We start from the raw sequence: 13,479 nt of genomic DNA, 5'->3' as shown, positions 1-13,479 counted from the left end.
GTGGATCCCCCGTAGGCGCAGCCGCGCCGCCACTGGTGCGAGGCACTTGGTGAACACCCTGGGTGCCGACTTCAATCCGAACGGGAGGGCCTTGAACTGGTAGTGCCGCCCTTGGACCACGAACCTGAGGAACTTTCGGTGTCTTTTTAGAATGGGGATGTGGAACGCATCCTCCAAGTCCAACGACGACAGGAAATCGCCCTCCTCCAGCTGTCCTAGCACGTGCTGGAGGGTGACCATACGGAACTTCCGTGCCTTGATGTGCTTGTTCAGTAGTCGCAGGTCCAGAATGGGGCGCCATCCTCCTGTCTTCTTTTTTACGAGGAAGTACCTTGAGTAAACTCCGGAGCCCCAAAGCCTCTTTGGGACGAGCTCGATGGCACCCTTCTTGAGCATCGCCCTTACCTCCAACGGTAGTTGAGGGACGTGATTTTCCTTCCTGGCCACAGGTGGAACGCGAGGGCACTTCTTCTGAAACTCGAGGGCGTGCCCTTGGGCCAGGGCGTCCAGCACCCAACGGTCGGTGGAGATGGACTCCCACACGCTGACGAACCTCACCAGCCGGCCTCCCACTGGGGTGCTTTGGCGGGGGCCCGACCCCATGGTCGGTTCAATCTTGTTTGGAGGCCGCCTTGCCTCCTTGACCTCCCTGTCGACGACAACGGGCACCACCTGACTTGCCGCGTCCCCTGTAGGCTTCCTGGGACGAAGATCTTGCCACTTGGCGGTACGTGGAGGAGCCACTGCCGGATCCCTTGGAGGCACCTTGTCTGCCTCCGTAGCTCCGAAAGGACAGCCGTCGTTGTTGGAGCACTCCCAGTGCCCGGGCAGTCTCTGTGTCTGTCTTGATGGCCTGAAGGGACTCATCAACCGCCTTCCCAAACAGGCTGTTCCCGTCGAAGGGCATGTCTAAAACCTTGGTTTGTACGTCCTGGCAGAAATCCGTGGCCTTGAGCCATCCTCGTCGTCTCAAGCAAACGCTGTTGCCCAACTGACGGAAACCTGGTGTCGGCGATGTCCGTTGCCACCGTGATGGCGTGGTCCAAAGCAATCTCACCTTCCTGTAGGATTTCAAGGGCCTCAGCCCTTTTGGCGTCCGGAAGGAAGTCCAAAAGAGGGGCGATTTTGAACCACAACTCCCTGTCGTAGCGGGCTACGATAGCCAGAGCGTTGGCCGCCTTGATAGTCGTCGCTGCGGATGATATGATCCGTCGTCCCATTGTGTCCAGCTTCCTGCCCTCGCCGTCCGGCGGGGAAGTTGATGTGGAGGCCGATGCCCCCCCAGCTTTCTTCTTTGCCGCCGCCGAGACGACCGGATCCGGGGTAGGTTGCGCCCGAAGGCACAAGGGGGCACCGTCGGGGACCCGGTACTTCTTCTCGTACCAGTCCCTCTTTGCCGGCGCCGTGGCAGGGTTCTTGAGGAGGGCGAGCCCCTCATCCCAAATGTCATCAAGAAGTGGTACGGCGAGGACCGTCTTCCTTTTAGCCTCGTGCCGTTGGTAAAGGAACCCTTCCTTCTTCTCTTCTGGGCAGAGCTGGAAGAGCTCGGATGCCCTGGAAATCATGGCATGAAAGGATCCAATCTCGTCGGGCTGGGACGCCCGAGCAGGGGGCGACGGGGGACACATCCCATCGTCGCCTCCGTCGTCATCTGTACCTGTCGTAGCCGTGTCCATGCCTGTATCATCCCCGTGGGTAGTAGACCGGGGGGAAAGCAGAGCAGGCCGCAGAGGTGGGAGAGGTGGCGTAGGATGCGTCCTCCTCCTCTTATGCGGTGGACTTTCCGAAGGTCCTGGCTCCGGTTCCCCCGTTGGGTCTGGCTCAGGTACCTCCGTCGGGGCCAGGGGCAACCTTGTCCTTATCTCCGAGCATAAGGACTGAATCGCTGACAAAATGGCCGCTGAAGTGTCCTGCGGCGCCGGAAACGACGGGCGCGAGGGCTCTTGAGGAGCCTCGTCGGCGACACCGTCGCTCTCGTCGTCGCCCTGGTCGGGATCCCTCCCGATGGGCTGGGCCTCTTCCACGACTTCGATGAGCTCTTCTTCAGAGGTCGTGTCCGTATCCACGATGGCCACCAGCCCCTCTCCCACCTTTTCCAACGAGGACTTCGTGGGGGTCTTCTCAATGGGCCTGAAAGACGACTCCCTCCGCGGTGGCAGGGAGACTCTGGGTCCTGAGGTCGCCTCCACTAGAGTAGCCTCCACAGGCTGAGCGAGGGCGGCGGCGACATCCTCAATCGAGGTCTTAGCAGGGTGAATTAAGGCCATCGTCACCTTCTGTACGCCTGGGGCCTTCACCTTGGGGGGAGGGTCCGAGCCTCGCTTCCCCTCTGCCGGAATCTTCAAGATCGACCGGGGCCTCTCCAGAAGCTTCGCCGGGTTCTCGGACTTCCTCTTACCCGAGCCAGAGCGTTGGCTTGTGGTTGATGGCGCTGGGGAGGATGCGCCCTGCCTGGCAGCCAAGGAGCCCGACCGTTCAGCGCTCCCGGTGCCCGCGGACTCGCGGTGCTTAGCCTTTTGTTGGGCCCCCATCGCCGGGGCGCCCTCACAGGACTTAGAAGACCGCTCGGACTTCTTTTTCTTCTTCTCGCCTGACGGGCTCTTCCCTTCCAGCCAGTTGGTGAGACGGAGGTGGCGATCCTTCATGGTCCGCTCCGACATGTTCCCACAAAACGCACAGTCCTTCTCCGTGTGCGTCTTGTCCTCATGGAGACAGTAGAGGCATAACGAATGCTCGTCCTCCTTGAAAACATTCTGAAGCTGGCATCCAGGGCAGGTCCTGAACAGCTTCCCGGGCGTCGAGCTTCCTTTCTCCTGGGCCATGTCTGGGGTAGGCCTCGGAACTTCTGGAATCCTCCAAAAGCGTAACTCGACGAAATCTTCACCCTTGAGGGGCGTAGAAAACTCCGAAATGGATCCCCGTTGATCGGATGTAGAAACGGTGGAGCTTGAGGCTCTATTTAACCGAAAAATGAGAAAAAATCTCCTGAAAAAGCGCGAAAACGCAGCAAAAGCTCAAGAGCTACAGCACGAGGACTCCCAAAACTTGAACGTGCGGTAAAAATCTGAGGATGGCTGCCAGAGGCGGGGCTTAGGGAGAGGGCAGTCATTGGCTGGGGGCAGTATGGCCCAGAGACCAGTGATTGGTTACTACTAAGAAAGACAGATCAGAAACGAAACTGATACTGATTTTTTTTCTATACCGAGGATTTCCGGCCTGACGACGGGGAATATTCATGAGCATGTGAATCCAGGCCAGACCCCATGCTGGAGAAAGAAAGGATTCATCCTTGAAACACCAATTCCTCTCGGATGTGTCACCATTTATGTGCCTCGAAGGGATCCACCAGGGAAGGCGATATTCATTTTTAATGTTTGGATTAAATCACTGCCTTAGATTTGTCTGCCATGCCACAATCCGAACCCTCATATGCTGATAATCCCCCAATTAAACGTTCATATTGTCATCAACAAACAGCCTTTCCAATTATTGACATGTCATCAGCATGTTGAAGTGTTGATAAATGCCCATTTCGGACCATCTTTCATGGTCTTCGAATTGAATTACATGAGGGCACCAGACATCCTTAAGGAGTTCAAATGTTCACCGTGTACATCTTTTTCCGATGTATTTCATGATGATTATGGCGGGATCAGATACTTGGGACCTTGGGTCCAATAAGGTCTGTTTCCTCCATGCAGAAAATATTGCAGTGGCTATTTACCAGAAATTGTATGATCAGACCAAAAAAAAAAGGTCTGACTGTACAAAAAGTCTGAAAAATGCTACTACCCAAGATTAGAACACCAAAAGTTCGAACCTTTGGTGGTAGCATTGTAGGTAAGAATATATATAAAAAAAAAGACTGCAGGGGCTGCGGGTGTGTCCCCCGCAACACCCCGCTCACTATACTGTGTGGTATACTGAGCGGGGGTTGCAAGGGCCATCCCTGCAGCTCCCGAAAAAAAATGTGTTTCGCACATTTCTCATGGAAAAATCACGCAGATCCGTTTACCAGAGGGCAGTTAAGGGTGAATCCTATGCCATTGTGGTTTAGCTTCTGGCTTTAACCAAAGGATACACCAAGCTGTTTCGATCTCAAGGTATTGAAGTCGTGAGATTTACTTGGCCGGGACATTTGTGCATAGTGCATATCCAAAAGCTATTTTAGGCAATATTAAAGCTCAATTAAAATTGAATGCGGTGAAATGCAATGTAGTTGCATTCCTTGCTAATTTTAGTTTGGTGTTGACTTCTCCAACTATGTCATTTGTGAAAATAGTTGGTTGCCCGTTACTAGGCCAAGATTTCTTTTATTTGACCAGCTTGCATAGAAGTGTGGGAGAACCAGAAATTGGGTGCTCTTCAGGGGAGGTGCTGTGATGATGATGATAATGATGCTAATTTCAGATTTACGCTCATCCATACAACATTGGGTGCTCCTTATCACTCCAGTGATTGGCTACCGAACCAAAGAGGACTGTTTAAGAATCGGACTAGTCCTTCAAGCGCTCTTAATACGGGGCCAGTCTTTCCCTTTTAGATAAAATACAGCGTTACATACCCTACTGTGACATATGCTGTAAGGCCCATTCGCTTACCGTCTCCCATTTCAGGCGTTCACGTATGAGTGGCAGAAATATTTCCATCTTGGCCGCCACTCTCTAGAACCAGCCTGCATAGCAAATTAGATCTTGCAATTCTTTTCTGCTGCCCTGTCTCTGGTATTTCTTCTATCTGTGACTCCCTCAGTTCAGCGCTAGAATCTCATTCACGATAGTGCACCCTATAAGTACTCGCACCTACCCAGTGGGTTGCGCATGCACAGCAACAATCAGTTTATTCATATTCAGATCCAAGAAGCGACCAACTCAGCTATTAATTCTTGTGGTATTTATAGAATTAGTTACTGTGAGTTAGATTTAAAAAAAGCCTTTTTAGAGCCACGAAGAAATGTATCTTCTATATAAATTCCTAGCAGCAGAATTAAATGAGTGTGTTTAAATGGGGTAATAACCGCTGTTCTTACAGTGCTTTGAAGTGGGAGGAATCCAGAATGAAGAGCTGCATAAGAACACATATTATTGTAAATTACCAAACTCAATGTTTGTAGTTGCAAGCTGTTCATGGAGAACGTATTATAATGTGGATAGTTTTTTTTAACAATGTTCTCTTTTTGCTTTTGTTTTAGATATGGCCTTCTGCTGTTGAACCTTTATCAGTGTCTCGCCTTTGGTTCTTGAAACATTATTACCTGAAGAACTGCAATAAAAGGCACACTGTTCTTCACCTTTACTGTCTCGCAGCAAAAAAAGTCTCGACGATTCAAACAAAAGGGGACAAATATGAAATTACTGACCCATCTCTCTAACACAAAAATAGCAATGTCGTTCATGCAGCTCTCTGTCTTAGTGGTCTCCATTCCTGGCTTGTCCAGAGTCTTTGGATTCTGCCCCCCACAATGCGTATGTGAGACAAGGCCTTGGTTCACGCCCCAGTCTATCTACCATGAAGCCAAGACAGTCGACTGCAATGATCTTCTCCTCACCGCCGTCCCCATGAACCTTTCTGTTGATACTCAGGTGCTCCTGCTCCAGAGCAATAAGATCTCTCAGGTGTCTGATGAGCTCCAGAGCCTAGCCAACTTAACAGAGCTGGATTTATCCCAAAACCACTTCACCAGCATTGGGGACGTGAGCTTATCCAACCTTTCACGACTGATCACCCTCTACTTGGAGGAGAATCAGGTCAGTGAGCTACCAGACTACAGCCTGAAGGACCTTGTCAGCTTGGAGGAACTTTACATCAACCACAACCAAATCAGCAATATTGCCCCCATGGCTTTCTCTGGCTTGACCAACCTCTTGAGACTCCACCTCAATGCCAACAAACTGCAGGCCATCGATAGCCGGTGGTTCGAGTCTCTGCCTAACCTAGAAATACTGATGATTGGGGAAAACCCAATCATGGACCTTCAGAGCATGAACTTTCAGCCGCTTGGGAAGTTACACAGCCTTGTCCTTGCAGGAATGGAACTCAAAGAAATCCCAGAAGATGCCTTTATCGGACTAGACTACCTTGAAAGTCTCTCCTTCTTTGACAATAAGCTTTCCATGGTCCCCAAAGAGGCTCTGAAAAGTCTCCCCCTTCTTAAATTCTTGGATCTGAATAAGAACCCAATACAGAAAATCACTGGTGGTGATTTCTGGGACATGCCCCATTTGGAGGAGTTGAGCCTCAACAACATGGAAGAACTTGTGAGTGTAGAGCGCCATGCCTTCCGGCTTCTTCCAGAGTTGGCAAAGCTGGAGCTGTGCAACAATCCAAAACTCTCCTTCATCGACCGATCTGCATTCCGTGATGCTCCCTCTCTAAGGACTTTGCTCCTCAGCAACAATGACCTGCGCTTAGTGCAAAGGGCAATCTTTCAGTCTCTACCTGCCTTGAATGAAATCAGTCTATATGGCAACCCTCTACGGTGCGACTGCTCTGCCAATTGGAGGATCCTCAACAACCAAAGTATGCGACTAATTGAGCCCCAGTCCACTTTGTGTGCATCACCCACCCAGTTAGATGGCCATCAGTTTAAAGAGATCCTTCAGCAAGGGATGTTGAGTGGGTGCTTGCCCATGATATCCCCACACACCTTGCCATCCTATCTCAACATGTCCAGTAGTTCAGTAGTCTCACTAGAATGCAGAGCCACATGTGAGCCTGAACCTGAATTCTATTGGATGAGCCCAACAGGGAAGAAGTTAGCACCGGAGGTAAACTCTGGTAAATTTAATGTACAAGCTGGAGGAACCCTGGAAATCCATGATGTAAATGCTGAGGATTCTGGGCTTTACACCTGTGTGGCTTGGAATGTAGATGGATCAGACACAAGAACAACCACACTCCACATCAATGGCACTCAAGGTACTAAGAGTGTGGCCCTCCTTGTTGTGGCCAAGAAGGTGCAATCACATTTTGTGGTGGTTGAGTGGAAAGTCTCCCCTGTCCCAGAGGCCACTGCCCCCATTATCATACCAGAATGGTCATCTGCAACTATGCGGATACACAACCCCCACATTAGCTACACAGCCAAGGTACCTTTAGAAATCAAGGAGTACAACCTCACCCACCTTCAGCCTGCCACAAGGTATGAAATTTGCCTGACTGTTGACTCTTTCTCCCACCAGTCCCAACGGTCCTGCCTGAACATCACCACCAAGGATGCCTCCTTTGCTGTGGAGATGGTTGGGCAGCCAGGTAACGTGGCTCTGGCAGCAGTGCTGGGTTCTCTGTTTGCTATCCTTAGCATGGTACTCCTGGTCTTATACACAGGCCGTCGACTCAAGCAGAAGAGCTGCCATCACTCACTCAAAAAGTACATGCAGCGGGCCTCCTCCATACCACTCAATGAACTGTACCCTCCACTCATCAACTTGTGGGAGAATGAAAATGAGAAGGAGAAGGACAGCACCCTGGAGCAACCTCCCCCTGCTGTGCCAGCAGATTTACAAATTGACACCTCCAAAACATATATGTGGCAACCATAAACAACATGCACCCATCTTCCTCTGTCACCTCTCTACATAGAGGAACTGAAAAGTCTCTCTTCTCTAACTTATCCAAGATGGTGAAAGGGGGACACGACTTTCGAGTCACTGTCTAGCCGGTGGCCATCTTGAACATGGCCAATGCTCAGATGGCAGCCATTTTGAGCAGCGCCAAGCTCTTCCAGAAGCGGTCAGTCGAGCGGAAGCAGAACACAAATCTGCCTGTTCCTTTGATGCAACATGCACATTTCTCTAGGATAGTGACATCATGTTTGGTGAAATGGCAGCAGCAGTGTCTTAGGATCATTGGATAGCATAGGGCTGTCCTTTAGCTAGTAGACTTGTAATATGTCTGCCATTAGCTATTGTCCTAAAAGAAAATGGAAGGCTTTAACTTCCACTTTGTCGAGAATCACCTTGAAGAGACTGGTCGGGTGGAAATGACTGTAGCACCGAAGATGTCCCACGGAGCACACAATGTGGCGCCCTTTACCCAAAAGCCATCTTTGGACCTTGCAACGTAGGCCTTGCTTTTATGTGCACACAAAAGGTGGATTCAGTAGCATAGAAAGTGTGTGTGGTTTATACAGGGATTTTTGGACACGTTGCCACGGTGTGGCTGATGTACTGTAACTGGCAAATTAGCTGAGTTAATTGTGAGCGTTGTTTTAATAAAAATGTCAAGTTGAAAAACAAATAAAAAGCAGAGTCTGTGGTCAGGGCTTACGCATTCCGCTCTCTTTCTCAGAGGGGTAGGACTATACGTGTCCAATCACACATACATCTGCGCGAATGCATGCGTTCAAATGGAAGCCCAATGGGGCACCTGATTTCCATTGAAGCGGGCAACCTCAGCCACATTCAACTTCCTGTTCCTAAAAGGTATGCCTTTCATGGGCACTCATTGCATAAGGTGGGCAGCCTCTCACAGAGAGGAAAATCTTGAAGTGTTAGAAATGGCAATGTGCTGTGGTTTACGAACATTGAAAATTTAACGTTCACAGTGGCAGAAGGCCATGCCCTGTAAGCTGTGGCCACAGGGCTTAGACAAAGGTGTGGCTCCTGCATGGTTAAAATATAGCATAAGAAATGCTATTAAGGGAAGTTCCAATTCTGTGGTATGGTCATGTGCAATATCATTAGTAATGTCATCGATGACGCTATGTGTGATTGAGTAATGGTTACATGAGCATCCTAACTGTCACATTTCAGGGGTCCAGTAGGGCATCTCACATAGATCAGACCAAGAAAATACACCCTGCTAGGGGAAAAAAGCTAGCTGTAGCCTTTTTTCGAGAAAGACAAGAGTTTTATTTTGTATACAAAAAGGAAAAGGTGACAGGGCATTACAAATCCACTACCAAAGAGCTCTCCTGTCTTTCGTATAAATTCAGGTTATACATACACAAATCATCACTCATGGTGAAATCAATATACAGTGTTAATCCCCCACCCTCATTGGCTACCGCCTATATACATGCTAATAATTACATATAGCCCGTCCTCCAATTGGTTCTGCTGTCTTCTCACTGTTCTGTGTTGCTGTGAAAACACGGCCTGCAATGATTCAGGCCTACTCTTAGATGTGGTGTTAGTTCAGGTTATAACTGTGTATATATGTATCCTACATCCTTCGATTCCAACACTACTAAATAACATTCCCCTGCATGATTTCCTACTCCCAATTATCCCCACCCATAACACACACCTCTCCCCCCTGCACCATCATGTGCTCATTTCCATATTTTAATATATTTTTCTCAATTTAAATCATCTAGGAGTGGCGATGGTCTGAACGTGCATCCCAACATTCCCCCTTTAGTTAATCCTTCATTAAATAACTTAGATTTGTCTCTTTATCGATCCACTTCCTCCTTGCAGACCCATGCCCTAAACACGTGACGCAAACTGGCCCCATCTTGTGTGTAATCTTCCGAGGTACATGTAGGATATATGCTGTTCCCATCACCAGTTAAATCTACCCAGTGTTCAGCGTAACTGTCAGGATCGGGTGGGGGTGATGTTAGTGTCTCTCAGGGGGTGGAGGGGCCATTCAATTCTAACCATGCATGGCTTATTCAAATCCTCAGTTTGAGCCTGCTCCTCTTTTGTGTCTGGGAGAGCTATCCTTTCCCCAAATAGTAACCATCATTTCTGCGCTGCTCGGGATAGTCCTAACATAGCATCAGAGTATCATCTGGCACGTGCAAAACACCACACACAGGAACACCAGGATCAGAACCAGTATCTTCACCAGTGCCCCGAGCCAGGATAGCACTCATGAGAATGTGTCGAGCCAATCTTCAGGTTACATACCTGCTTCGTTTTCCATTCCGGTCTTCAAGTTGTGCAAGGCCCCTATGATATGTGTCAGGGATCCATTCTCCGGATCATTTGGGGGTCTGTTTGTGCAACATGACAACCCAATTTTCTTGCACACACCGCCTTGCATCGCTGTTAGCTGGTCCAAAACATACCTGTTGTGGTGTGTCATCAACCGGATCGCTCTCAGCTCTCTTTTGATTGCATTGAGACATTGTTCATGAACAATTTGCAACCACATGGCATTCCCAGCAGCCTGAATTCCTGGGGTCATCAGGGACATGAAGACTACTTCTGTTTTGGTGTACAATTGATATTTATCTGGGATTGTTTTAAGCAGCTTAGAGGATTCTTCCGACAAATAATTCGACCGCTTCCTCCTCAACGTCAATGACCATTTGTTCTTCTTTACTTGGGGAGGGGGTAGGATGGACAATGAAACATACTTTACCACCTCACGTTTGGATGCTATTGTCAAATGTACTTCTGGCACCACCAGGATAGCTGAGTGCAGGGTTGTTAATGCATAGGCGCCTTGCCAGAAGGTGGAAGATGCAGGTCTGCTTGTTGACCGCTTACCCAGTACATATCCATCAATGCCGATGTTCCTTTTGCTAGATCTCGGATGAACAATGTCTTATTGCACTTAGTGATAGTGCCTACTAGAACAGTTCTATGCCCTCGAAAACAAAACTGGTATTCATACCCTGATTGCACTTTTACTTGTGTTTCACATGCTTCAATCCATGTTATTTTTTTTGTGTGCCGACCATATCTCGAAACAGTTTTTGGAAATGTTCATTTGACTTCTTCTCAGAACCCTGCCAACCCCCCGCCACACAGCTCATCACTGCCTTCTCCCATCTGTTTGATATTCATAATACTCCATCCAATTTTCAACATGGGCGAGGGCTTAAATTGTGGGGCGCTGTTATCCTTTGCACACTTCTCTTCATCTTTGTCCATTAGTACAACTTGTACTTTGTGCCCCCGGAAAAGACTTTGAACCCGAATCAGCACTAAGTGCACTAGACACTGAGCCTCCATGGGCAATATCTCTTGAGGTACTAACATTTTGAGTGCTCCTGATGTGTGGGGGATGAGAGAGCAGACATAACAACTCCTGTTGTACCTCTGTTTCCCCACTAAGTTAATCTAGTTATACTACATATTGTAAAACTCTGGGTGGTGCACATTGGACATTGCATCAAACAGTACCCCTTTGTACTGGTCATACTCCTTTTCTTCCTCCAAACCCCTTTTCACTCATGTTTTCAAATCCCATAATAAAGTATCCTGAACCTTTGTTTGCTTGCTTACCACTGTGGTTAAATATTCATCACTTGGTGTTGTAGCTTCAAAACTCAAACATATGTACATTTCTTTGAGGTACTAATACTACATTCCCAACCCCCCTTTATATGGCCTACCAATATAACAGCACTTAATATATAAATGAATAATCCAAAGGCAAACCCACACATAAGTGGATACAGTATAGCACTGCAATGACGCATAGAATGCATATTTCTAATAATAATCCAAACTATAGTCATTTGAATAAATATGGTGCACCAAAAAACATTTAAAAATACTTAAGGAAAACCCCCAAAATATATTCAGCCAAAATAGGGGAAAAAGACCCCAAAAAAGAGTCAAAAGGAAAAATATTATAATAATAATGCAATAAACACATGAGTATTACAAATCAAAATCAACAAACGACAACAATTCAGAAACACTCTGTCAAAATACTCATAGGCGGGGGGCTCTGTTTGTATTGCTTTTCTAACATCAGACAGATGTACCCAATAATGTAGTTCTTTTACTTTAACAGCAAAGGGAGTAGCATATACTACAGTGTAAGGAGCCATTATAACGAAGTTCACTCCACCTACGCACACATTTTTTAATGTAAACTTTATCATTGGGGTACAATTGTAATGGTGCTGAGCTCGCAGATTCCGAAGCAGCGCTGTTGATAATGTCTTCCGATCGCCGTGGAGCAATCTGTTGAGAAAGGTATGTATTACACTTTAACTACGAATGGAATTAATCCACCAGGATCGACACAGCCCTGTGAACATCTGAAGCACTCCACACATGAGTAAATGGTGTGGGCATAAGTCTCCCCATCACCATCTCATGTGGGGAGAGGTGATGGTCTGTACAGGGCTGTGTCCTTAAACTGAACCAGGCCAAGGGGAGACGGTGCACCCAGTTCCTCTTCAGTGTTGCACATAACTTAGATAGTTTTATTTTAAGCAAAGCATTCATCCGTTCAACAACCTGAGGCCTGAGGGTGATAAATGGGACACAGTTGGTGCTTTAATCCTAAAAGAGCTGTCATTTCTTTAAACAGCTAATTAAAGAAGTGGGTGCCATTGTCGCTCCTGAGGGTATCACACACTCCCCATCAGGGAAACACTTCCATCAGCAAGAATTTGGCAGCTGATTTGGCATCAGGATGTGCACACGGACCAGCCTCAATCCAATAGGAGAAGAGGCACACAACCACGCTCAAGTAATGAAAGAAATTACACCTCTCTCCCATATCAGCAAAGTCTATGTGCAAATCACAAAATGGACCAATTGGACATGGTAGAGTACGTTTTAATGTCTTCAAAGTCGGTCCCATACTATAGGTCTGGCATACTACGCATTTGGATGTGAACAGGAATAACAATTCCTGGATATTAGGCACATACCAAACTTCCTGAATATCTGCTGCAATATGTTGTTTAGATACATGGACGGTGTAATGGAGCTGGGCGAAAGCCATTGCTTGCGGCATCATGACCTTACATGTACTCATCTGTCTCCAAACCAAGTCAGTCAGAGACTGCGCACACCTTCTCTTTTGCCACACACATTTTTCACTTTGCTGGGCCTGACATTGTATCTCAATGGTTTTTGTAACAGGGAGGGGTGTGTAAGGAACCTGTAACTGTATGTTCACAAACGCTGGATGCTAAGGCATATCTGATACTGGCAAATAAGCGGTCTGCTTCACTGCGATGTCTGCTGTTTTGTTCCAGAGGGAGACAAAGTCTGCGCCACTTGTGTGGGCAGCGCACTTTACTATTGCAGCAAGCGCATGTTGCACAAGTGCAGCAATCACTCTAACAAAGCTACATGCTGTAGAGGGGTTCCATCTGCTCTGCAAAACCCTTTATCCATCTGGACATTCCTGAATGAACAGCTGTCGTAACGTATGCTGAGTCCGAATGTATTGTTACTTGGTACCCCGCTGCTGCCTCAAACACATCAATGAAGGCAATTAATTATGCTGCTTGTGCTGAATAATGTCCAGGCAGCCTCTGCAGCAAAACAACCTCATATTCTCCATCAACCAAGCACACCACTGCCACATCAGTATGTCTCTGACCTGTCTCCTGACCAATAGTTGAAGACCCGTCAATGAAGTACACTTCTCCTTCATCTAAAGCATAATGACGTGCCCTAATATGTTCAGTCAAAGATTTTTCCGTTTTCACTGTCTTACAACGAACAATGTGAATGGACAAACCTGACAGTATCACTTCGTAAACTGAAGCCCTTTGTTTAGTCAGGGTGGATTTGGACCTCTCTAGCCTTGCAAAAACTGCATGTATCG

The 13,479-nt window shown here is 47.7% G+C and overlaps 1 protein-coding gene across 3 annotated transcripts in view; it reads left to right on the top strand.

The window, feature by feature from the left end:
• The window catches only part of LOC138569445 (leucine-rich repeat neuronal protein 1-like), a 131,258-nt gene extending 122,996 nt beyond the window's left edge, over window positions 1-8,262 (top strand). For all 3 annotated transcript variants that reach the window (XM_069647421.1, XM_069647419.1, XM_069647420.1), the window contains one exon: window positions 5,192-8,262. In XM_069647421.1, the coding sequence (XP_069503522.1) occupies window positions 5,346-7,541 (2,196 nt within the window). In that variant the 5' untranslated portion in view covers window positions 5,192-5,345 and the 3' untranslated portion in view covers window positions 7,542-8,262. The remainder of the gene's footprint in view (window positions 1-5,191) is intronic.
• The last annotated feature ends 5,217 nt before the right edge of the window (window positions 8,263-13,479 follow it).

Source organism: Ambystoma mexicanum, chromosome 2q (assembly GCF_040938575.1).
Source record: "Ambystoma mexicanum isolate Mex_15411 chromosome 2q, UKY_AmexF1_1, whole genome shotgun sequence".
In the NCBI taxonomy this organism is placed as follows: Eukaryota; Metazoa; Chordata; class Amphibia; order Caudata; family Ambystomatidae; genus Ambystoma; species Ambystoma mexicanum.
Note: the sequence above shows the minus strand (reverse complement) of the source record. Positions and strands in the feature narration are given on the sequence as shown.